This window comes from Phoenix dactylifera, chromosome 11, assembly GCF_009389715.1.
Source record: "Phoenix dactylifera cultivar Barhee BC4 chromosome 11, palm_55x_up_171113_PBpolish2nd_filt_p, whole genome shotgun sequence".
Lineage (NCBI taxonomy): Eukaryota > Viridiplantae > Streptophyta > Magnoliopsida > Arecales > Arecaceae > Phoenix > Phoenix dactylifera.
Genome location: NC_052402.1, coordinates 9326799 through 9351614, shown reverse-complemented (window position 1 = coordinate 9351614; position 24816 = coordinate 9326799). Strand labels below are relative to the sequence as shown.

At 39.3% G+C, this 24816-nt stretch overlaps 3 protein-coding genes and 1 pseudogene across 3 annotated transcripts; 3 read left to right on the top strand and 1 right to left on the bottom strand.

Annotated features, from left to right (window-relative positions):
- Nucleotides 1-1769: 1769 nt before the first annotated feature.
- Nucleotides 1770-4953, bottom strand: LOC113462065 (serine/threonine-protein kinase RIPK-like). The gene is made up of 5 exons (XM_039131514.1): nucleotides 4412-4953; nucleotides 4151-4286; nucleotides 3531-3667; nucleotides 2569-2692; nucleotides 1770-2456 (listed from the first exon to the last, which is right to left on the bottom strand). The coding sequence occupies exons 1-5, from the start codon at nucleotides 4745-4747 to the stop codon at nucleotides 1921-1923; spliced, it is 1269 nt and encodes a 422-aa protein (XP_038987442.1). The 5' UTR covers nucleotides 4748-4953; the 3' UTR covers nucleotides 1770-1920.
- A 2312-nt stretch (nucleotides 4954-7265) lies between these two features.
- Nucleotides 7266-8069, top strand: LOC103703288 (60S ribosomal protein L27a-3-like). The gene has a single exon (XM_008786089.4). It carries the CDS (start codon nucleotides 7381-7383, stop codon nucleotides 7828-7830), a length of 450 nt encoding a protein of 149 aa, XP_008784311.1. The 5' UTR covers nucleotides 7266-7380; the 3' UTR covers nucleotides 7831-8069.
- A 5048-nt stretch (nucleotides 8070-13117) lies between these two features.
- On the top strand, nucleotides 13118-17232 carry LOC103703287 (probable GTP diphosphokinase RSH2, chloroplastic). The gene is made up of 6 exons (XM_008786088.4): nucleotides 13118-14150; nucleotides 14353-14538; nucleotides 15525-15985; nucleotides 16123-16281; nucleotides 16353-16707; nucleotides 16807-17232. Exons 1-6 carry the CDS (start codon nucleotides 13428-13430, stop codon nucleotides 17080-17082), a joined length of 2160 nt encoding a protein of 719 aa, XP_008784310.2. The 5' UTR covers nucleotides 13118-13427; the 3' UTR covers nucleotides 17083-17232.
- Nucleotides 17233-18943: 1711 nt separating this feature from the next.
- On the top strand, nucleotides 18944-24465 carry LOC103703403 (annotated as a pseudogene).
- The last annotated feature ends 351 nt before the right edge of the window (nucleotides 24466-24816 follow it).

Below are 24816 nucleotides of genomic sequence, written 5' to 3'. Positions count from 1 at the left end.
AGTGCCCCATCTCCATGGCTCCAAGCTTATTCGAAGAATCTCTCCTTGCCGCGCCACAGACCGCCAGGACCAGGGGCACCAAGCCAAACCAGGTCGCTAAGTTCGCCCTCTTCGTCGCCGCCGGTGGCCTGCTGCTGTGGTCCGATCGTCGCCGCCGCCGCCACCACCACCTGGAATTGGCCTTCGAGGTAAGCCTCTCCGCAAATCTCATCACCCTCGCTCTGGGGCTCTTGCTGATGTACGTTTCAATGGTGGCACCTCCGGATTCTACCACCACCGGCAACGGCAAGCTCATGATGTGGGCGACCCTCTTCATGTCCATCGTCGCCCTCGTCCTAAGCTCTTACCTCCTGATCTTCGCAGACTGATATGTAGCGCTGGACTAGGCCAGAATCGGGCGTCATGGATCGGGTCGACTTGCACCACCCATTTGATCCATGATGGTTTCCTTTTCCTCTAGTCTTGCTCATACATAGATAATTGGTGTTGTTTGCCGGTCCTCTGTTCTGTGAGTGTGAACTGGTACGTATTGTCATGCGCTTTTTCATTTCTCAGTGTTCGCGGTTGTGTGAGCTTTGCTGTTATGGTGAGTGTGAAAGGGAAATGGCTGTGTTTCTCTACGTGTAAGGGTGAGGTAATCTATGTAATAAGTGGTGGTGTACTTTCAAAAGCTTCTGTGTTTCAGCATCTTTTTACTCTCTCTTAGATATTTGCTAGATTGGGAATAGAATTTTGGGCTTCTTTGTCTTCCAAGAAGGAAAGAAAATGATTGGTCCATAAGTGTGACCACAGATCGAGGGGACCCAAGGGGCCCTACAGCAGAACCGGTAGGAGTGTCTCACCGGGTCAGCTCTCTTCCTCTCCCTCTCGTCACTGTCTCCTCTTTCGGGAACACCTGTGGTTTTTTGTTTTTTTTGTTTTTGCTAGAGAACACCTGTGGTTTTCTGCAACTCCATTTTGTTCCTTATTAATCTTTGATGAAGAGTCCAAACCTTCTACCTTCGGTTGATCTTGTGGCTACCATGTGGAATTTGTTTAAATGACGATCAAGGAGTTCTTAATATTCTCAGATAGCTCTGCTTATCCAATAGAAAGTCCAGGATTTTTTTTTCTTGGCAAGTTTTGCCCTCCTCCTTTTCTCCTTGCCCATATTTTTTAGGTGGTCCTATAATTTTTCCTCTTTCTACTTATTTGTAGATTTTTCTTGATAGGGATTGTTCTGCATGCATACGTTCAGCACGTTTCTTAAGGGATTTCTCTTTTTCTTTTTTTCTTCATCTTTGACCTTTTGGCCCCTCTTTTTATTTTTCTCTTGATGTGAACATGTGGCCACACTTCCACAACGCCTAATGATGCTGGTATATGCTGCCTCATGGAAATTAATAAACAAAATAAGTGATACCATATGGCTAGATTGGAGAACAACTATAGTTAAGATCTATTGTTGCTCCTAGATCTCTTTTTTTCTGAGTACAGGATGATCAAATTTGTGCCTCCTGAGCTTTTTCACTATAAAAATGCGAGCTGCTATTTGCATGGTAAGGACTTGCTCAGATATCATTTAGACAATTCTTTTTTGATATCATATATTGACAATCCTCGATTAAGAGCATATGTCAAAGACTAATGAGCTCTTGTGCCTCCACTAAGTTCCCCCAACCTTCGCTCTGTTCCATGCAACTCTTTGTACCATATTTCTTACCCTTCATATCCAATTTTTTAATTCGATCCACGGATGGTAAGCCAGAATGGACGAATGACCCTGTTATGTTTTGTAGGTTGAAATGGTCTATATTGAGACTATCTTTTAAAATTCAGATTATGTGAAGGAATGATAAGGTGGTAGTATGAACTGACGCTCAGCAATTCTAGTATGTGTGTGTACAATGGAGTAATTCATTTCTCAGTAGACTGAGCCCCTCAACCTTGGTGGTGCCTCGGGGAGTTCCTATACAAATTTCTCCCCTCCCTATGAAGCGTAGTTTCAGAGTGGATCGCAGAATTTGGAAACTTTAGTTTGTGTCTGCGATCATGGTTGCGGTGATCATGCTTCACCTTCGCACCGACCTTCATTTCCATCTTCCCTTCATCTTCTTCCCTTCTTTTCTCCACCGTCACTGTGTAGACCAAGGGACCAATGGGTATGTCATTTAAGTTCAGAAGTGGCTCCAAGGTTTCAACAATGTCTCTCATATGAGGCCTTGATTTGGGACTCCGGCTTAAGCACTGGTAAGCCACTGCTGCTGCTTTTTGGGCACCTTCGGGGGAGTATTGGCCTTCGAGATTGGGGTCCATGATGCGGCCTAGCTTATCGGCATTTTTCAAATAAGGCCAAGACCATTCGACAAGGTTCCGTTCTCTAGTCGGTCTGGTTTTGTCTATGGACTGTCTCCCTGTCAATAGCTCCAATAGCACGACTCCGAAACTATAGACATCACTCTTTGTTGTGAGATGGCCTGGATAGAATGATCATTTGTTTGTTAATCAGATATTCATCATGGTAAGCTTCATCTGAACCAATACTTAAAAATGAACTAAATTAAGCGTGAATCATCCCTTGATTTTTACCAGTCATGATGTACTCCGGTGCGGCATAGCCATGTGTGCCCATGACACGCGTTGTGACATGAGTATCTTCTCCTTCAGGACCATCTTTTGCTAGCCCAAAATCCGAAAGCTTTGCCCTGTAATCCTGAGATGTGAAGTAGACACTATCAGACTCATATAAACTGAAGTCATTGAGAAGGGGAAACTCTGTAGATTTGGTATTCAATGTGAATTCTAGCATGTGGAATGCAGTCATTGCGTGTGAGAAGAGTAGGGTAAAAGAAATTTTTAAAAAAAACAGAGGGAATTGAAGGAATGAGAGATTGTAGTGTTGACAGCTCAAAGTGGAATGCAGAATGAGAGAGTAAGCATGGCTTTAAACAGGTTTGACAGCATAATTTAGATGAAACCCTTCTGCTATTCTGATAATGTCCATGCCTCCATTTTTTTGATTGAAAGGGTCCATGCCTGCATAAAATTTTTATATTTATGCCATCTTAATATTAATGGTGAGTTGTGGGGGAGGGGGTGAACTTATGCAACCGTGAAGGGATCCAAAGTTGTTAGATAAAACAAATGGTTAATTAGCATTGCTAATTAATGCTCGGTGATCAATTCGGCATCCATTACTCTTATTGGTCTAAATTTTTTCTGAAAATCTTTGTAAAATTGCTTGGTACTTTCAGGCAATGAATGCTCCTGCTTGTTGATCTGGATAAGGTTCTTTCTTCCACTGCTTCTTCTTACGAGCATCAAAAAAAACTCTTATTGGTCTAAAGAGACTTTCCAAAGAACCTTCCAATAAAAAGTCACAAGGCTAATAAGATCAAGCCAATGTCAATGAGTCCATGCCATACTTGTGATGGAGGGCAGCATTCGGGTATTTTTACACCAAGAATTCCCATAAGTTAACTCAGAATTAATTGGTTACTTTTCTGAAATGTTTGATAGAGGAGAAAGAGAGAAGGTGGAGAGAGACTTACCAAGTCCATTAATATATTTGAAGCTTTGAAGTCACGATAGATCACCGGCTTCTCAGCTCCATGAAGCATTGCAAGGCCCTTGGCAGCCCCTGTGGCAATCTTAAGTCTCATCGACCATGGCAAAGAAGTGAGAAGCTCTGCAGCCATGGGGGAAATCAAGTTTAATCCACATTTGTATTAACCACAACGTATCTACACACGCTAAATTTAAATGAATTAGCTATAAGATAATTATAAAGTTTACGGTTATCATAGTTGATAATGTTGAGAAACTAATCCAATGCCCTAACAAATTAGCAACCTTTGCTTCTAAGATTTGCCACTCTATCCCCTATATGCCTTACTGTAACATAAATAAAACCTCAACTGCCTGAAATTTTTTTCCTGCTCCCTGATAAGGCGTGAGACACCTTAGTTTATAAATAGTGGGTGCTGAACAATTCCATTTGGTACGAGAACAAACCATCAAAAGCTTATCCACGGCCAAACCATCTCACTAAATGTATACGGTTCATCTCTCACAGTTAGTTGTCTTCTTCTGAGTCGATATAGCTTCAAAAAGATCTCTCAAGAATCTAACTCCATGCTGAAAGATCCCAAGAAGATCAAAATAAACTTACTCTTGAAGAGATGGTTCTCCAAGCTCCCTCTTTCCATATATTCATAGACAAGAAGTCTGCGCTCATCTTCGCAGCAATAACCGATCAACCTCACAAGGTGAGGATGCCGCAATTGCCCAAGAAAGATAACCTCAGCCTGCGAATAAATCACATGAAACAAGTATTTAGTCTAGAGAAACATACTACAAGTGATTAAATTCTTAATTACCAGTAGAAGAACTTAATGTGCTAAGAAGCCAAAGGCACTGTAAAAGTCCTCACCAGCCATTCCCGGTGGCCTTGCAACCCTTCCAAGTCCAGGGATTTCACTGCTACCGTTTGAGCCTTCAGCCCCGGCATCAAAATGTCATCAATGAATCCCTTGTAGACAGGCCCAAACCCGCCTGATCCAATGAAATTGCTCATTGAGAAGTTCCTTGTCACAGCTCTCAGCTCCAAGAAAGTGAACACATGGAGATCTGATCCTACGAGGGTAGATGATAGATCTTCCGGCGACAGCGGTGAAGCGGAGTTGGCCTTCTCAGGCTGTTGGTGTGGCCTTTCATCATTCTTTCCATAGCAACCCATTAGAAAGGATTTCCATGAAAACTTAGCCATCTTCGAGAACTGGTGGAGCTATTGATCAATGAAGCCTAGCTTCTTTATCAACAATCCATGCAGATAGAATTACAACTGCAGTGAAGACCTTTGGTCATTCTTGGGGGGGGGAGATAGAGGTGGTTGTGGAGATGCCATGAGGAGGTGATGGAAGACTTTGAAGAGGGAACAGGAGGCCAGTTCACAGCTCAACAACTGATCCCCGATACCTCATGTAAGGCTTAGTTTTGTCATCTGTTTAATAGAAAATACCTATTAAAGTAAAAAAAAGTAAAAAAAAGAAGAAGATGGAAACGTTGGCCTATGCGTTTTGTAATACCAAAGCACATGGTTTTGTAGTACTCATCGTCGTTATCAAGGTAACATCTCACCTTTGTTAAGAAACTTCCTCCTAGGTAGTGTTGATTTGGTGCAACAAATGGCTGGCCATCATGATTTTCTATGTAGCTTTCGTAAGGTGGCTTGTCCCTCCCCAAGCCTATCATTTGGGTTGACATATGGCACATTCAAAGTATGGCTCTTGGAAACGTTGCAAGATAATGATAATTCCAATTATATATATATATATATATATATATATATATATAAATTTAGAATTTAGAAGAGGGTGATTGTGATGATGTTGATCTTTTGAATTTAGAAAGATGTTTATCAATTGATTTAGTTCTCTTGTTATGTATTAGGAGTTATTATATATTATGATTAGATATGAGACCATCATAGTGGCCTTGGGAATAGATACCCCAAGCCAGTGGAGCCTCCACTCCATTTTGTATTCACATTGGGTGGCTAATGACATCCAAGTGAAGGTGGGGAAAAAGGAACAATATTGTCGTATGGTGCATAGAAAATATGTGAGGCGCTCTTTCTTAATTAGGATGGGGCAGGATTAGCTTGCCATGTGAGACTTGTTTGGTTTGCAGGAACAAAAAAAATATAGTCAACAGTAAAATAAAAAAAAATTATTTTTTATTTAGTTGGAGTTCTGAAAAAAGAGAGATGGAAAAGTAGCATTCCCATGGAAGTCAGTTTCTTAAGAGAAAAATTCATGGAGAACATGAAAAAGCTACTTTACCACCGGTTGAAAATTGGAGACCTTTTTTTTCAAAAATATCCTTAAGCTATCAAAACTCATGAAAAAGGTTTTTCATTTTATTAAGGGTATAATAGGCATTTCATACAATTTTCTTAGAAAAGTAGATACTCAATCAAACATAAGCCACTATGAAATATGCTACTTTTTCATGGTCAACCAAACATGCCATGTGATTTATAGAAAGACAAATAAGGTTGCAAATTATATTGCGATATATGTAGCTAATTATACTGGATCTGCTCTATGGAAGACTTTGTTAGATATTTTTATTAAAATTTTTATTTTTTTTTTGCTAATTTATATGGATGTATTCGTTCTAAATTGGTTTAATAAATTTGATTTACCAAAAAAAGATAATTGTGGCAAATATGTACAGTCATTGTCATGTCTTAAGAAAGGCAGCCCATAGTATTTATGGCCCAGCCCAACTATCTGGGCTTTTAAAATGGCTCGGAGCTCCGATGAGAGTCGATCCAGCAACTACAATCTCAATCAGACGGTCCATAACCCATCACCCCCTCACGAAGCACCCCACATGGGTAGTTCTATATACACCCCCCCTATTGCTCAGGACACCCCCCAAAAACCAAAAGAAAATACCCAAACTAACCTTTAGTGTAATTACCATATTGCCCTTGAAATTTTCTCATACCCCCCCCCCCCTTCCTCCTCCTCCGTTTCGTTTTGAAAAGAAAAAAAAAAACACCCCTCAAACCCCCCTTAAACCCCTCCTCCCCCGTTCCCCCTTCTCCCTCTCGTCGCCGGCATTCTCCCGATCTCCGACCACCTCGCCGGCTTCTCCCGGAACCACCTCGCCGGCTTCTCCCGAAATTTTTTTTTTTCACGGTTCGTGCTCCGTTCGGCACTGGATCGCCGAACAAAAGGCTTCTGTTCGGCTGAATAGTGCCGAACAGAAGCCTTCTGTTCGGCAACCGTCAACCGAACAGATCTGTTCGGCTGCACAGTGCCGAACAGAAGGCTTCTGTCCGGCACTGTTCAGCCGAACAGAAGCCTTTTGTTCGGCGATCCAGTGCCGAACGGAGCACGAACCGTGAAAAAAAAAATTTCGGGAGAAGCCGGCGAGGTGGTTCCGGGAGAAGCCGGCGAGGTGGTCGGAGATCGGGAGCATGCCGGCGACGAGAGGGAGAAGGGGGAACGGGGGGGTTTTGGGCGTTGGCGAGGTGTTTTGGAGGGGAAGAGCGGGGTGGGGGGGGGTTTGGGGGGTGTAGAGAGCAATTTAGGTGAGGGGGTGGGGAGGGTGGGGGGTAATTTAGGAATTTTTAATTTTTTAGGGGTGTCCTTAGCAAATGGGGGGGGTGTAGAGAGTATTTAATTTTTTTTTAATTTTTGGGGGGTGTCCTGAGCAATAGGGGGGGTGTATATAGAACCACCCACCCCACATCCATCCCTTCAATAGTCCCTCGGGCTAGGATTTGGAAGGCTCTCGGCGTCATTCCGGCCCCCTTCCAAAACCCTAACCCTAGGAGAGAGAAGGGGAGAGAGGGGGAGAGAAGCGGCGGCGGCGGCGGCGGCGGAGATGACGACCCGCTTCAAGAAGAACCGGAAGAAGCGCGGCCACGTGAGCGCCGGGCACGGACGCATCGGCAAGCACCGGAAGCACCCCGGAGGCCGCGGTAACGCCGGTGGCATGCACCACCACCGCATCCTCTTCGACAAGTACCACCCAGGGTACTTCGGCAAGGTCGGCATGCGCTACTTTCACCGCCTCCGCAACAAGTTCTACTGCCCCACCGTCAACGTCGAGCGCCTCTGGTCCCTCATCCCCGACGATGTCAAGGAGTCAGCCGCCGCCGGCGGCGGTAGCTCTGCCCCCCTCATTGACGTCACCCAGTTCGGCTACTTCAAGGTCCTCGGCAAGGGCATGCTGCCCCCTTCCCTCCCGGTCGTCGTCAAGGCCAAGCTCGTCTCCAAGATCGCTGAAAAGAAGATCAAGGCTGCTGGCGGCGCTGTCCTTCTCACAGCCTGATCCGATCCTATCTACTGTTGTCTGGAGATCTAGGGTTCTTTCGCTTAATCCTTTGGTTAGTTTGCGATTTAAAGTTCAGATTTTGAGATTCTGTTTCATTTGGATATGTGCTGGAGACTTGGTTCAGATTTCTTATTCTGGATCGCTGATGTATGTTTAAGTGATGTGATGAGTTTATTAAAACTAGATTTTGAAAAAGTTCAGACGGTTTTATGGTGCAAAATCTTCTCCTTTTTTGGGAAAATAGTTGATTATATTATGATTAATCCCATCATATTGTTGTTTATTCCTTTAACCTGAAATAATGTGGTTGCTATGGTAATACAGTATTATATGTTTTTAGATGGTGCAGCTCGACTACTTGCAACCAATTGCTTTGGATATGAATGGTAGTATCATTTAATTTTGTTATAGGAGAAGTTGTGAGTCATGGTTGCTTAGGGTTGCTTTAGATTTAGGGTCCAAGTGGAAGGATGTCTAGTTATTTTTCCTGAAAATAACAAGCTAATTCTCCTGTTTGCTAACTTGAATTTTGGTTTTTAGGTTGCAAATTGTTATATCAAAATGTGAATGTATCTTATACTCAGAGAGTTTTAATTGTCTTCATGGAATTCACTTAAAAAATTGTCTTTGTGGAATAAATTGATGCACAATTGATGCATCTATATATCTTTTTTTTTAAGAAAAAAAGGTTTTTGAATTTTTCTTGGCTATGCATGGTTGTTTTGCCGACAATTGATTTTGACTGCCTTCTGAATCATACATGTTTTTATAATTATACACCTATATACTTCTTTGGAGCCTTCGGTCCATTTCAATATCTGTTTTCACTCAAATGCAAATGATTTATATTGATTATGTTAAAAAGGTGATTGCAAAGCAAACGCGATGACATTTAATCCTCATAGACACAAGAGAAAGGACATGGTGACTGAAGCTAGCTTGAAGCTTATTTGAAATCCTTGTGGATGAATTATAGCTTTTTAGTGGTACATTTTTCTTTTTGAGGTTCCTTATGAGTGGATATTTAGTCTTGTTTGTTCTTAATTAAAATCTTATAAACTGAATGAGATTCCATCTGTGGCACCTTTTTTTTTTCAGAGACCAAATTTACACATTTAAATAGAGGATCAAAGTATTGCATATCGGGTATGTCTCATTCATAGCATGCTTCCATTCGACACATAAGCATTGAAAGATGTTCATGTTTGAAAGAAGATTGGCAACTAGTAGACCAAAATGTGCTTCCTTTTTTTTTTTTAGTTTTAAGCATATGTTCTATTCTTTTAGCAACCTATAGTATCTAGAGTTATAAATTATCATGGATATCTGGATTGATTGTAGTTCAGTATTTGCATTACACGATTTTTAGTAACTTATCATGCATTATACAACTATTTTTACTTTCAAGCCTGATAAGCTTGAGCTCATGATAGTTTTACATGAGAATGACCATCTATGTATAGACATTAACAATATATTAGAAGTGTTCTATGCATATTATTAGATTGATAAGATGCTTAAATACTGATAGTACTATTATAAGCTTAAACGTTGTTTATTACCTTAATTTTTAAAGTTTAGTATAGTGAAAACGATTGCTTTTTATTGCTATCATGTCCGGTAGGCTATTGAATACCTAAAAATAAAAAAGATAAGGGTTACTGAACACATGGAGTTGTGCTTTGAATAATCAATTATAGGTTTAAGATGTAAAGTTAGGATCAAGCCTGGATGGCTTTGTAGTTGATTGTATTGCTTGATATCAAAGAGATGCATACTGTAATGAGCTAATATGATTTAATATTAGCTTGATGGAATGCTTAAATGCTGATAGTATTATTAAAAGCTCAAATGCTATTCCTCACCTTATTTTTCAAAGTTTAGTGAAATGAAAATGGTCACTTTTTATTGCTGTCATGTCCAGAAGATGATTAAATGCTTAAAGAAAAGAAATGATAAGTAAGAGTTATCAAACACAGAGTAATTGACCATCTGTTTAAGATGTAAAGTTTAAGGTCAAGCCCATATGGCTCTGTAGCTTGTTGGATTGATTGATATGAAAGAGATGCACACACGTATGAGCTAATGCAAATTGATAAGGACGTTGAATGGATGAAGGCAGGCACGTATATATAGCACAAATGAATTCTTACCACGGTACAATCCATGGTCAAATATGATGATAACTAGTTTATAGAATTGATCAATAATAAATATATCGATAGCAACTAATACCTACCTATTACGACATATTAAGGACCTCAAGTGACTTGAAAGACTATTGACTGCTGAGAGATGGCTGGTATTCTATGGAAACGGAAGCTTGAATGGTTTTAGGTGGACCCGGCAATGCCTCAGTTTTCAGCCCTCTTCTTGAGGTTTCAAGTATGCTTGGCTCACTGATAGTGCCTCGTGGTGTGACAGGGTCTGGGCCAGACAGGGCTCTTACCTTCTCCGGCGGCGCCCCTTTCCAGTGGACTTGAGCTCGGTCTGTCGCTGAGGACGTTTCTCCATACCACAATTTAGGAGTCTTTAGCTTTGGGTAATTTTCCCTCTCTAAAAATAAACAGAACGTCAAGTTAGATGTCATCTAATCAAATTATATGAATTATGTCATTCATCAACAGATGGAAACAATTCTTTACAAGATTCTCAAGCTAGCAATCCTTAACTTTACAATTCAAATGGCACGATATTTCATCCAAAAAAAAAAAAAATGGATGATGATTGATGTAGAACTTTCTTATACTCGATGCAACTATTTGATACTAAAATCAAAAACTATGTCACTATATGATACAAACCTATTTAATACAAACCTGTGCTGTAAGTCGCTTCAACAAATTGAGTTGAGGGGGTCGGGTTTAGCCAAGATTGAGGTGATAGCATCCATAGGAAGCAAACGTGTAGCAATACCATCTGATACTGTCAAACCTATTATGTACCGCACCAATTGCTGATTGCCACATCAACGGCGATCTGATGGATGATCGGACAACCTATTGCCACCCTTGGATCACAACAATCCCTTCATGCTAACATTTGCATCGGACTCGATTCTTTGTTCCAAGTCACTTCATGGTCAACAACAGGGCGGTTCATCTGTTGCTCGCGGTTTAACTGCTGGGCTCCAAATAAACCGGTTCGATGTCGATGTGTCGGGTGAGTAACCGCCGGGATTGGCGGGCGGGCAGGACCGCGAAAGGGACGGACCGTGCCGGTCGGTGCACGAGACCCCGACCGGTCGGCAGGGCGACAGCCAGCCTTCGGCGCGATGGCCACGTGCCGACATATCAGCGCCGAGCCGCCGACGGACTCGACTCCTTCCGCACGGTTGCTACGCGACAGCCGACACGTGTTCCCCGCCGCTGAAGCTTCCGTTCTAGTATCCGGACACGTGCTCCTCTTCCGGCGAGGCGTCATCGGCAGTTTCGTTTATTTAGTGACACCTGTGCCCTTCCCTCATCTGTTTTGGAAGCTAATTTACTATTACCATGAAGAATTTTGCTTCTCGGAGCTGCAATGTCTGCTGCTATGCTAGTTACACATGCTTGTTTCAAAAGGTAAGGGCGATATGGTGCGAACGCCAGCGTCGGATCGCCTGTTACGCAAGGCCATCGCAGACCACTACTTTCATTATAGCTGAATTAATTTTATAATATTTTATTTTATGTTGATTGCATTTGTTTACATACTATCATTTTAGGATTTTTACGAGATTATTTTCTTTATTGGAATTGTTTTGTTATTTTATGGTCATATATATATATATATATATATATATATATATATATATATATATATATGGGTTCATGCATATGATTAGGGTTATTGAATGATTGAATAAAATAGTCTTCTTTTCTTTGAAATCCTGGTATGAAGCTATGGCTAGAGTCAGATGAGAAGTCTGATTCTTTTTCTTCTTCTTCTTTTCTCTTCTTCCTTCTTCTTTCCTCTCCTTCTTGTAGTTGTCCTGCATCAACTTTGGATTGCAAAGAATCCTTAATTGTAAAATGCCTTAATTGTTTGAAAAATAATTATTAATGAGTATCTAAATAAAAATATGGAATTTATTCATTAGAACTGCTTAAAAAATTTTGATGGATGATATCATAACCATTTGTGACATTATGGGTTTCCTCTTGTACATGATGAGATCTGGTAATCCATTTAGTTGCAGTCGGTTTTGAGATGAGTTAAAAGGGCTATAACGGTCCTAATCTAAAAGAGTATAAAACCATGGCACTTGAGATAAATTATTATATAGATTGATAAGATACATTATCTAAAAGATATTATAGAAAAATTATTATGGACAACAGGTACATTCTTATCCAATCCATGAAGCATAATGATGACTGTTTTAGAAAAAATAAAGTTTAGCAATGATTGTGTAGTGCAACTTTTGTCCTATATGAAACACTCTAGAAATAAGTAAAATATTTAAAAATGCTACTTGCTTTTTAATAAAGTCAAATGGTTAGCTACTAGCTTCCGTGCGTGTATATATATTAAATAAATTTAACAAGTTGAGTCACCTGCTCAAATGTGGTCAAAATATTGCCAAATATGGTATATTATTTATATAGTTTTCATAATATAATAATTTTTATTCTCAATCCAGCCAACCATTTCGAAATAATTCATACATCACCATTCAAAATCCTTCATTTCATGTCATAATCGAAGATTGTGAGATGAAAATCTTTTTAATATTGAATAATGCTTTTTTTTTTTTTGCAATTATCCAAACTTACTTTTCAAAGAGTTTACAACAGCCTATTAGTTAACCCCACTCTAAATCTAAAGATCAAACTACTTTGCTTAACTCTTCAATATTTAGCATTATAATTATTATATCAAGATACATCAAAGCCCACCAACTATCTCCATTACTTATCATTCTAAATTATATTTCACCAAATTACAATGGAATAAGTCCGAACCAACTCCTCTATCGCCAAAAAATTTTATCCAATACCAACCAAGACTTGGCCTAGCAACATGGTTCTTTCTTTCGTAGCAGGCCATGATGCCACATTGTTGGCTTGTCCACATTAATTCCTTGCCTTTGAGAATTAGATGCTACAATTAGATTCTTCCCTTCATCCAATTTAACCAACTTAGCATTGAATTAACAATTTTTACCAGCCCCCACCGAAATTTACCAAAAGTAAAAATCTCAATGGCAATTTGGTCATTCTACTGCTTCTCCTGGCCTCCGATCAATCTAGATGAGAAGCGCCAGATTCTTCCCCTCACGCACAACAAAACAAACCAACAGCGTGAGGAAGAGGAGAGAGAGGAAAAAAAAACCGTCACCTTCTCTCTTTTCTGTGACCTCTCTCCGTCGCCATTTCTCCCTTCTTCTCTCCCTCTTTCGGCTAACCTAGGGTTTCTTCCACGTCTCCCATAGATAAAAATCTCCAGGATTTCAGATCCCCACCTCCCGATCACATCAAGCTCCCTCCTTTCCCCCAATTCCTCGATCGTCTCCTCCCAAATTACCCGAATCTCGCTGCTCCGGTGCCGGATTCAGGGCTTTTGATCTCGGATTAGAAGGGAGAAAGCGGAGAAATTGGGGCCCGGTGACCATGTCCGTGCCGGCGATCGCCTTCTACGCGAGCCCCCCGAACGGCGTCTGCCCGACCCCCCACCACTCCTGCCAGATCGCCTCCTCCCACGGCCTCTCCGACTTTGACCTCAACCCTCGCCCGCCGTCCTCCTCCGCGGGCCCCTCCTCCTCCTCCGGCCAGAAGCCGATCGCCGGCGGCCTCTCCTGTCTTTTCTCCTCGCCGGCCGCCCGCCACTCGGCCTCCTCAAGCTTCACCGGCGCCGATGAGCTCGGCTCGCTCTGGCACGACAGGTCGGAGGATCTCGGCAGCTCCTTTTGCTACTCTTCTTACCCCTCGCCGTCCTTCAAGTGCCGGGACCATAGCCCCGTGTCGGTGTTCCAGGGTCCGGTGTCGTGCAGCGGGAGCGGCTCTGCTAGAAGCCTGCCGTTGGTGAGAACGACGCTGGAGTGGAGCAGCGGTGACTGGAGGCTGGGGAAAGATAGGATTTTTAGCGGGTTCGTTAGGAACGCGTCGGGTTCTTGTCTTGATTTCAATTCCCCAAGTGTACCTTTGCCCGGAGGTGGTGGGTTCGATGTGGAAGAGTTGGATTTTAATTTGGAAGAGCGTTTGCATGAGGAGGCGCCTGTTTGCGAGCCATATGCTGTGGAATTGCTCGCCGGCGCTCAATCAAGACATAAGATTTTCTGCGAGGAATTTGTGGTGAAGGCTTTCTATGAAGCCGAGAAGGCTCACAGGGGGCAGGTGAATATAAATATGCAATATTTTCCATTTGAAATGAAATGAGATCTTCTTAGCTTCTTTGCGTTAATTTGTTTATGGTTTATTCTGTGGAATCCTGGTTTACAATTATTCTGAGATTATTGGTGAACTGGATTGTCATTGAAGATGTTGATGGTATTTAGGTTTGTGAATTGAATTGGGTTTCCTTTGGCTTATCTATTAGATGAGGGCGAGTGGAGATCCTTACCTGCAACATTGTGTGGAGACGGCAGTTTTGTTAGCGAAGATTGGTGCTAATGCCACGGTAGTTGCTGCGGGGCTTTTGCATGATACATTCGATGATTCTTTTGTCGACTATGATTATATTTTCCACATGTTCGGAGCTGGCGTAGCTGATCTGGTGGAAGGGGTAATTTTCTTTTTGCCATTGCTCTACATTGGTTCTTCCTACCCGTGTGTATAATTGAGTGATGAGTTTTTTTAATACGATACTTGTGAATGTTAGTTGGTGCAGTTTTGCATGTTCTCCTGCTGCATCATCGAGTATTTACATCATCTCTCTGAAAGATTGCAAAAATCATAATTGTAGCACTTGATGTAGAACAGATGTTCAAGTGGGCAATTATTTCATTATCAAGATATGAAATCCTTACCTTGCTGCTCTGGACTCTGTAGCTTGTTGACCAAGACTTTTTTTTTTTTTTTTTTTTGCCTCTTTGGGTTAAACAGAGTAGGACAACTTTAACTTGGATTTAGTGTAACATCTAATGGACCAACTTCTAATTTTTATAAGCTATACAGGTGTTTGAGGAATTGGATTTATCAAGAATGGATACTGGATCATTGACATGGGTTTTCTGGGTATATATTGACATGTGTTTTAAAACATTATGCAAAAGTGAATGCAGGATTTGAACCCAGATCTTGTGTATAACCGCCAAAAGACTTCACAGCAGGCCAAGCTGGTCCTGTTAATCATTTCCTTCACAGATATACTGTCATTATCTGACTGTTCAGTACAGGCAAATTTTTATGTTATCTGGCATTAGCTCCTTCGATTGGACATTATAGCTTTCTGCCCGCATGGATTTTCTCTGTGAGGTGTTGCTTCGGTGCATAATAAGACTGTAGCGGCATTTACTTTTGGTTTCTGATTGTAAAATAACTGTTGCATATCATATGTTGTTGCGAAGGAAGACTTATCAGCTAAAACAAAAATATCATGAAGTGGTTTACATTTTTTTTTTTTACTTTGTTTTTTTATCATGTCATTTATCTTTTTGTATTCTATACCATCGGTTGGTAATTTTGTACGTACAGGCAACCGTATCATGTATTATTCCATCACAAGCTCTGAAGACCTAAATTTTAATTGCAGTTTGGCATTTTATGCAGGTCTCAAAGTTGAGCCAGTTAAGCCAGCTTGCTCGTGATAACAATACTGCTAGTAAAACTGTTGAGGCTGACCGGTTACACACAATGTTTCTTGCAATGGCAGATGCCAGAGCAGTTCTTATAAAGCTAGCAGACAGACTGCATAACATGATGACATTGGAAGCATTACCTAGGGTTAAACAACACAGATTTGCAAAGGAGACGTTGGAGATCTTTGTTCCTTTGGCCAATAGATTGGGAATCTCAAGTTGGAAGGAGCAGCTTGAGAATTTGTGCTTCAAACATCTCCATCCAGAGCAACACAAAGAGCTATCCTCCAAACTTGTCAAGTCCTTCAATGAGGCAAATATATCATCTGCCATTACAAAACTTGAAAAGGCTCTTGAGGATGAAGGTGTTTCTTATCATGCTTTATCTGGGAGGCACAAGAGCTTGTACAGCATATACTCCAAGATGCTGAAGTATATCCTTTCCCCTTTCTAAGTAATCATATGTCCAACTGAATTCATATGTCCATCTGAACTGAAAATTCATCCTTTCACATATTTTACTCCAAATTTATTATAAGGCTAATGAGGTCGATATATCCAAATTTCAGGAAGAAGCTAACCATGGATGAGATACATGACATTCATGGGTTACGGTTGATAGTTGAGAATGAAGAAGATTGTTACATAGCTCTGAATATTGTTCATCGGTTGTGGCCTGAAGTTCTTGGAAGGTTCAAAGACTACATAGCTCATCCCAAATTTAATGGGTATGCCATCGAAAGACTTAGGTAGTTTGACTAAATATTTTGTCGAAACTAGTGCTGATCGTTATTTGCAGGTACCGATGTTTACACACTGTTGTTCTGAGTGAAGACATGCTCCCACTCGAATTTCAGATCCGAACTAAGGAGATGCATCTACAAGCCGAATATGGAATTGCTGCTCATTGGAGATACAAGGAAGGTGATTGTAAACACTCTTCATTGGTGCTCCAAATGGTGGAATGGGCGAGATGGGTAATTACTTGGCAATGTGAGACATTGAACATTGACCGGTCTCCATCTCTTGGTGACTCCAGTCTCATTAGACCACCATGCCCATTTCCTTTCCATTCTGATGAATGCCCTTATTCATACACAAGCCGATGCGACTATGACGGGCCCATTTTCATCATCATCCTGGAAAATGAGAAGGTGAATTGTAATTTTCATATGTGATTGTTTATAGTCCCAATTATTGTTGTTGTCGTTGTTGTTCAGATATCTAAATTGTGGTGTTTTTGTGGATTTCAGATGTCTGTGCAGGAGTTTCCGGCGAACTCAACCATATCGGATTTGTTGGAGAGAGCAGGGGGAGGGAGCTCAAGATGGCCACCTTACAGTTTTCCTCTCAAGGAAGACTTGAGGCCGAGACTGAATCATGAGCCAGTGAGCAACCCCAGTCAGAAGCTGAAGATGGGGGATGTGGTGGAGCTGACGCCATCTATACCTGACAAGTCGTTGACAGAGTATAGGGAGGAAATCCAGCGGATGTATGAGCTTGGATTATCTCGAGCCAGCATGGTTTGAGAAGTTGGCCAACACCTTTGTGCATCATGCCTTATGTTATAATTAGTCCATTGATTCATTGTATATATGAACTAATTGTACAGAAATCCATTCCCATTTGCGAACATAACAACTTAGCACTTAATGACGTTTCTTAAACTGTGTTTATCAGTTCCTTTCCTGTTCTCCCATGGACCTGCTTCTTCGGATGCTTAGGCACTACCAGGTTCTCATGAAAACTAGCTCGTCACCAACTGGACTTTATTTCATGCAGTGTTTCCTTGGTGTCCTTAGGCAAGCAGTGACATCATCTTGCCTCTCTTAGGTTCATCCAGAAATTGCTTTCTTCGGCTGCTTTGGATGGTCCAGGAGCTTCTTCGGATGTCTATATCCTGATATCTTTCTCAGAATCTTCTGGTTCAGGGCATGCTACATACATCATATCCAGGGCGTCAGCATAAGATCTTTGGCTGCTGATCAATCCAACATGATGCTTGAGGGTTAATGCTCCAAGTGTCGAACAACCCACTGCTCGTTATTGAGGCAGTTGTCACCCCCTACCCAACTCCCATCTGTGGGTAAAATTAGCCGTCTAATTGATGCCGAGAAGCTTCAGATTCAAGAGGACAAAGCCCTTAAAATCAAGGATGCAGAAGAGCCTAATAATTTTTTTTTAACTTACAGCAGTCCTTTTCTTTCTTTCTTTTTCTATTACTTTCCGCCTTATATTTGTGTTCCGACAAGGTAGAAATGGTCTTTTCTACCTTATATTTTGTATTAGTAGAGCACTCGAACAAGAATCTCTGGCTTAAATCAGGTTAATTGGATGGTTGTAGGTGAAGGGAAAAAAAATATAGGGAAAATGTGATAAAGTAATGGGACCTACCTGTGTTAAATAAATTCACAACTTACAGCACAAGGGGAGCAGCTTCTGTGCTATTTTTCCAGACACTCGGTTTGGCTTTACTGGAGGTTTGTATTTTCTATGGTATATTTAGGTATTATTTGGATGTTGCACTAAAAGATCTAAATTCATTCAAATCCATATGGTTTATGAGTTGGGTCCTTTCTGATACCATGTGTAACTAAAAATGCTAGCTCGAAGATATTATTTGAATTATTTAGTACTATATAAGTATCCAAAATCTACGCAATGTATAGCTATTATGAGACTAAATATACATCTGCATAAATTCTTAAAAATATATTTAGAAGCATAGAAAATGAGAGAGAAATGTACCAAACAAATTTTAAGGGAAGCTTATCCTTGCTTTTACACCACCAACATCTTAAAGTGAGAAAGTCTAATAACTCTAACCATTATTGATTATTGGTGGTTTTCACCTACATAAGTGTGCTCTAGTATTTTTTATCTTATGCTTGTCGCCTTTTACATTTCTCCACAAATTTGAATATACTTTGTTAGAGATCTAATCTAAAATTAGACCCCAAGTGGCAGCTAGTGAGTGGGTACCTGATGATCGAGTTGAAGAATGAACCACTTTTAGAATTTGATGGAAACACCTGCTCAACCTTCTTAAACTTTGCACCCTAACTTTAGGCAAATTAATCAAAATCCTTCTCCTGAGAACAAAAACTTCCACAAACCTACATTGCCTCACCAGAATCCCCTAAAAACCCGTTATATATCATGAGGAAATACCACACACATAGAACCAAATAACTCTACCCATATTAAGAAAACTTAGGAAACTAACCGTTGGAGCCCTGTGTTTAAATATCTCATAATACTCTTTCAAATCCCAAACCTCCCTCCCACTTTGTTGTTCGTTCTTCTACTTCCAGTTCCAATCCTCATTTCTTCTCGCTCTTTGGATTTGAGAAAATGAAGTCATCCATGCATGCACTGATGGCTACGTGCATGGCATGGTTGGCACTCTTCAATGGCTTTCGTTCGGTTGCTGGTGGCGACTAAAACTACAAGGAAGCACTCACAAAGTCATTGCTGTTGCTTGAGGCCCAGCGGTCAGGGAAGCTCCCGGCCAATTCCAGGATCCCTTGCAGAGGGGACTCAGCACTTGATGATGGGAAGCTTGCTAATGTAAGTTTTACCCATTTTCACTTGTTCAAATTCTAGCATCTTGTAGCTTCTTGCCCCAAAAAAATTAATAAAAATAAGATTTCTATTTTGTATTAATGTTGTATCTCTTTCAAATTACCAATGTCATCGGTATGGGTTATTATGTTATGATTTGGTTCATATGTTTTGGGATTGGAGTTTGTAATCTAAGTTTTTGCCTGTTTAACATGATATTGGTTTGATAAAATTACATATATAATATGTGGCCTTTGCTTTGCTTGTGTTTTGATGGTGTTTACACATGTCTATTCAAATAAAGTAAGGGTTTACAATATCCACGTACATATGATTTACCCACAGCAGAGAGAGGAGGTTTAAAATCTAAAGGAGTTTTGAAAGAAAATAGATTGTCATAGTTTTTGAAGTGAAAGGTATAAGAAATGTTATAAGAAATTTGAGATGCTATTTTTTTTTTCTGTATGTAACAATTTTGAGCTATGCAAATTTCAAATTTGTCCCTTTGATGAAAGGATAATATTGTATACATAAATGTAATTTTGTTTTTTCATATATTATGCTTCGTTCGAAGTTCTTTCACGCATTAACATTATTGAAAAGTAGCATGAGTAGTTGAGGTTCAATTTAATCAGTTTTCATGATTCAATAATTGAAAAATAAATAGAGTTTAAATATATCATGTTTTATTTCAATCGAGGAGTCATTTCTATTATCGAATGACGCTCATTTTTTGATTTTGCCTATGTTGGTATTCTCTTGCAATATAGGTGGACCTTATTGGAGGGTATTATAATGCAGGCGATAATATAAAATTTGGGCTACCAATGGCCTTTAGTATTACAACGCTTGCTTGGTCTGCTCTTGCTTATCAGTCTGAGCTACAAACCACGGGGGAGCTAAAGAATGTGCATGCTGCCATTCGTTGGGGAATAGATTATTTTCTCAAAGCTACTGTCCAGAGCAATAGCTTGTGGGTTCAGGTGAGATTCATGCCATCCAAATTTGATATTTTAATTATATGTGCCTAATATTTTTAACTTCTAGCAAGCTCCATAAATTAATCATGTAAATACCTAGAAGGGTATGCAAAATACTGATCACAATTCATGCCTAATTTACAAAACTTTTTGGTGGAACTAATAGTGACTAACAATATTATGCCTCATTTATGCTTGATGATCATTTAATTGGAGTTAGGGGATCAGATCAAGAAGCTTCAGTTTTGTAGAAATTGTATTCAAATAAATAAGATGAGTACATGCATTCCAAATCTTAAGTAGATTTGTCCATATCTTTATATAAAATCCTCAAAACCATGGATTTAGTTTGAAGAGTTTTGTTTTGCATGTGAAATGATGAAATTTCTTTTATGGAAAAATGCAAAATATTGATATTGAAAACCCTCCCACCCTCACCCTAGTAAAAAAGAGAAAAGGAAGATTTTTCATGAAAGAAAATCAAGAGAGATTTTTTAACTCTTCAATTTCTTTGAGTAAAAGCTCAAAATTTCTTCCCGTTATTCGTGAAGATATTGGAAAAATAGGAGCATGAATAAGAATATAAATAAGAAGGAAATAGAATAATTTATAGTTTATTATTTTAAATAGAACTAAAGTTGCAAAAACTTATGGAGGATTCCATAATAACCAGATAATCTGCCAAGAGAATGATCTAGGTTAGATAAGAGAAAAAAGTTACATGGTTATCAATAACATGCAATTACATTTTAGTCATGAACCCAAATTGGTAGTTCAAAACATTGTATAAATAATAGCTAATCATATCCTAATAAATTCATCAAGTTTTATACATTTTTACTTTATGTGAACATTTGTAATAAGCTTGACAATTCGTATATATCACATAAAGGTGGGAGATCCGAATGCTGATCATGGGTGTTGGATACGACCTGAGAACATGAAGACACCAAGAACTCTCTACAAGATTGATGAGACTCAGGCAGGGACAGAGATTACATCAGAAACAGTTGCTGCCATGGCTGCTTCTTCTATTGTATTTAAGGACAATGACCTTGAGTATGCTAGTAGACTCCTTGACAAAGCTAAGGAGGTGAGGATGCTACTCTATATATAGTTTGTTTGATTGCCATATGTGAATTTCGTAAGTTAGGCAACAATCTATTCAATTGGATTGTTAGTAACAGCTTCAACTAAGCTAATTCAATTCAATTGCAATGATGGATTAATGCAGCATTCATCAAGCTAATCTATTAACAAACTAGTTTCAATGTTTTTATTATTTGCGGAAAGAACATACATAATCTACATATAGGTTGTTGATTTAATAAAAGCCCAAATTTTATGATGATATAATTGGAAAACTTTAAGCCTGAGAGTCTTGTTGCAGCTGGCTGTCTGTTATTCTGTCTTGTTCGGCCATGTAGGATATTTTGATGATCCATTCCTTATCAACTTAAGCTTTTAGGGCTGGTTGGTTAGTCAACATGCTATTAGAGCTTAAGTTGCTTTATTTAATTAAACTACTTTTCATCTTGACTTGTTTCGGTCAATATGGTCTTTGCACATGCATGGTCTAGTTTTCATGTGAGTAGAGGGGATGTTAAGCCCAACATATTTTTAGCCCATTCCTTATTAGTATGGAGTTTTGGTGTCAATTAATTAGTTAGCATAATAAACATTCAATTATTTTTTTTTTTGTAGTATTGCATTACAAGTTTCGCAAAAAAGGAAAATTAGAGATAAAAAAGATACACAAACAATACACTGCTCTCGAGAAAGGAAATGGTCTATCCCTTTCTTTGCCTCATTAAGAAAGTGATAAGAAAAAGTACACAAAAAAATAATCAAAAAGAGCTATAGTACTTGGTTAAATGAAATAAAGTAGCCCCTTTTTATTGGGTATACTAAGACAGAGTTGGATAAAGATTTGAAGAACTTTTCATTAATTATCTTGCTATTTTGCCAAATGTCGTCATATACACTAATCTAATCCTTTTCTTTTCTTTGTATGCATTTTCAACCAGCTCTTTGAATTTGCGAAGAACCATAAAGGAACTTATGATGGGGAATGCCCATTCTACTGCTCCTATTCTGGTTATAATGTAACTCTCTCTCTCTCTTCATATGTGCCCTTGGGCAACATGGGCATTGGTCAAAAGAGTACCAAAAATGATGGAGATATATGGTTTCATGCATGCAATTCGTTCTTCTTGTATATTTTTGCGCAGGATGAGTTGCTGTGGGCTGCTTCATGGCTATACATGGCTACAAAATGGGATCATTACTTGAAATATATTACTGAAGAAGCCATAACTGCTAGTGTGGCTGAATTTAGCTGGGATATAAAGTATGCTGGTGCACAAGTTCTTCTGTCAGATGTGAGAATCCCAAACCAGAATTCTCTTTAAAAAAAGAAAGAGAAAAGGTGTCAGTGATTCAAAAGATTATTGAAAAGGGCCAGAATGGATCATAAAATAGTAATTAAAAGACTTCTGAAGTGTTAGAAAGAAGTTTCTCCAAAACATAATAGTATATATAATCAATGTATAGGTTTTAACTCGTATACCTAAGCATATTTAATTCCCTTGCAGTTACATCTCACTGGGGAGAATGGTCTTCAAAACTTCAAAACTCAGGCTGACAACTTTGTTTGTTCAGTCCTCCCAGATAGTCCACTACACCAAGTGTACATTTCTCCAGGTTTGTTTAATCTTTTACAAACGTCTCATGAAGTCAACTTCAAGCTCAATAGGACTTGTTATAGGTTAATTTTTGTGAAACAGTCAACAATGAGAGTTTACTTTATGATCAGCATAGTATATGGAAGAACAAAAAAGCTAAAAGCTACATTGTAGAAACAAATAAGAGCAGCAAAACATCAAACTCCAACAGACTTAAACTCATATTGCCCTTGTTTTCTTCCATTTAAACTTATGTGCATTAATGTGTGTATTTCTATATCTTTTAGATGCACAGTTAGCCAGTAGTCTTACTTATTTATGCATCCAAATTCCACTCTAGGGGGCCTGATTCATCTCCGTGATGGAGCAAACACACAGTATGTCACAGGCGTCGCGTTTTTGTTTGGTATTTATAGTGACATTCTCACAAAGAATCGTCAAACAGTTTCATGTGGAAAGCAGGAGTTCCAACCCACTCGCCTGAGTGAGTTTGCTAAGCAACAGGTCATCTCTCTCCCTCTGCATGTTGTTTAGCTTTTGCAGTAGATTTTTTTTTTCATTATTGTCAAATTATCAATAATTAATTTTGGAGACTGATGTTTCAAATACTCATAAAATTATCGAGGTTATTTACTGAGTACATAGTAATAAGTAAAACAAAAAAAAAATTATCTCAAGAAGAATTGTTTTAAGAAAAAACTTGGAGTTAATGATAAAATGCGTTTGCTATGGTATTATATGTTAACTAGAAATTCTATTACTACTATTTAATAAAAAGTTAGACTAGTACTTAAAAGTTCATGCTTAATTTTAAAAATTATTAAAATTCATTAAACAAGCATTTTCTTTTTCTCTAGTATGTAGAATCGATATTTGTTATTTTTTAAAGACTTGCATAACATAGCACTGAAGTATATGATTCTAGTAATGTTTTAAAATTGTTGAAAAAAAAATAAAAGAAGTATAGAGCAAGGAAGAAGTTCCCTATTCGGACCATTGCATTTCTCATTTTATTTCACATTGTAAAAACAAATTATAGAGAACTAATAGTTATCCCAAATAAGGGGCATTTAAGAACATATGATTTAGTTTTTTTTTTAATTTATGACCATATATCGAAATGAATAAACAAACAACAAGTCAAGACACACATATAAGTTGCAAACTTATATTTCTCTTTACCTTAAAACTCAAATTAATAGAACTCATGCTTGAAAAAGAACTAGAAAAATATCTGCAAAAAGATAAAAAAGCAAACATCTTTTACATGTAAAATTTATACAGAAAATATTGCATTATATATATAATCTCTCCTCATGAGATAGTATCATGTCCTAAGCTTCCATACTTTGATTTGTGGCAGATGGACTATATCTTGGGTAGCAACCCTAGGAAAAGGTCCTACATGGTTGGATTTGGAACCAACCCACCAACACAGCCCCACCACCGCGGCGCGTCGGTGCTCCCAAGCAATGCAGAGGTTGATTGTGCCATGAGCTTTGTTAATTGGTACAAGAAGGACCAACCCAACCCTAATGAGCTCATCGGTGCCATAGTCGGTGGTCCCGACCGCTATGACAACTTCGACGATAAGCGCTCAGACTCATCCAAGCTCGAGCCATGCACCTACATCAACTCCCTTGCTGTTGGCCCCCTTGCCAAACTAGCCGTGCATGGAGCTTGAGTTCACATGATATGTAGAGTGTGTAGATGCTTACATTGGATCTAGAGTATGAAGATGGCGGGTGGCCTTTTCTCTCTTGCTATTTGCTCTCCTTTGGAGAGGTGTGTTGGCCTGCTCCTTGGTTCCATAGTGTGGAAAGTTTGGCCCATGACTACTGCTCAATGCTAAACTAGGACTCAATTGGAAGATTATGTGTAATATATGTAACATAGAAAATGAAGTTCTAAAGCATTGATCTGCTGGGCTATATAATCGTCACTTTTGATATGTACATTTGTTGTATGATTTTTTGATGCTTGCCTAGATTCTTTCAATCATCGATTTTTCAATGATTTGCTTGCATTCATACTC

Bases quoted from the DNA above. Each gene is read 5' to 3' on its own strand.
- LOC113462065 (XM_039131514.1), bottom strand. From the start codon at position 4,747: ATGGCTAAGTTTTCATGGAAATCCTTTCTAATGGGTTGCTATGGAAAG. The intron at 3,668-4,150 runs GTAAGTTTATTT...CCATGGCTGCAG, and splicing joins GGAGAACCATCTCTTCAAGA to AGCTTCTCACTTCTTTGCCA. The intron at 2,457-2,568 runs GTAAAAATCAAG...CATTCTATCCAG, and splicing joins ACCGGAGTACATCATGACTG to GCCATCTCACAACAAAGAGT.
- LOC103703288 (XM_008786089.4), top strand. From the start codon at position 7,381: ATGACGACCCGCTTCAAGAAGAACCGGAAGAAGCGCGGCCACGTGAGC.
- LOC103703287 (XM_008786088.4), top strand. From the start codon at position 13,428: ATGTCCGTGCCGGCGATCGCCTTCTACGCGAGCCCCCCGAACGGCGTC. The intron at 16,282-16,352 runs GTATGCCATCGA...CGTTATTTGCAG, and splicing joins GCTCATCCCAAATTTAATGG to GTACCGATGTTTACACACTG. The intron at 16,708-16,806 runs GTGAATTGTAAT...TGTGGATTTCAG, and splicing joins TCATCCTGGAAAATGAGAAG to ATGTCTGTGCAGGAGTTTCC.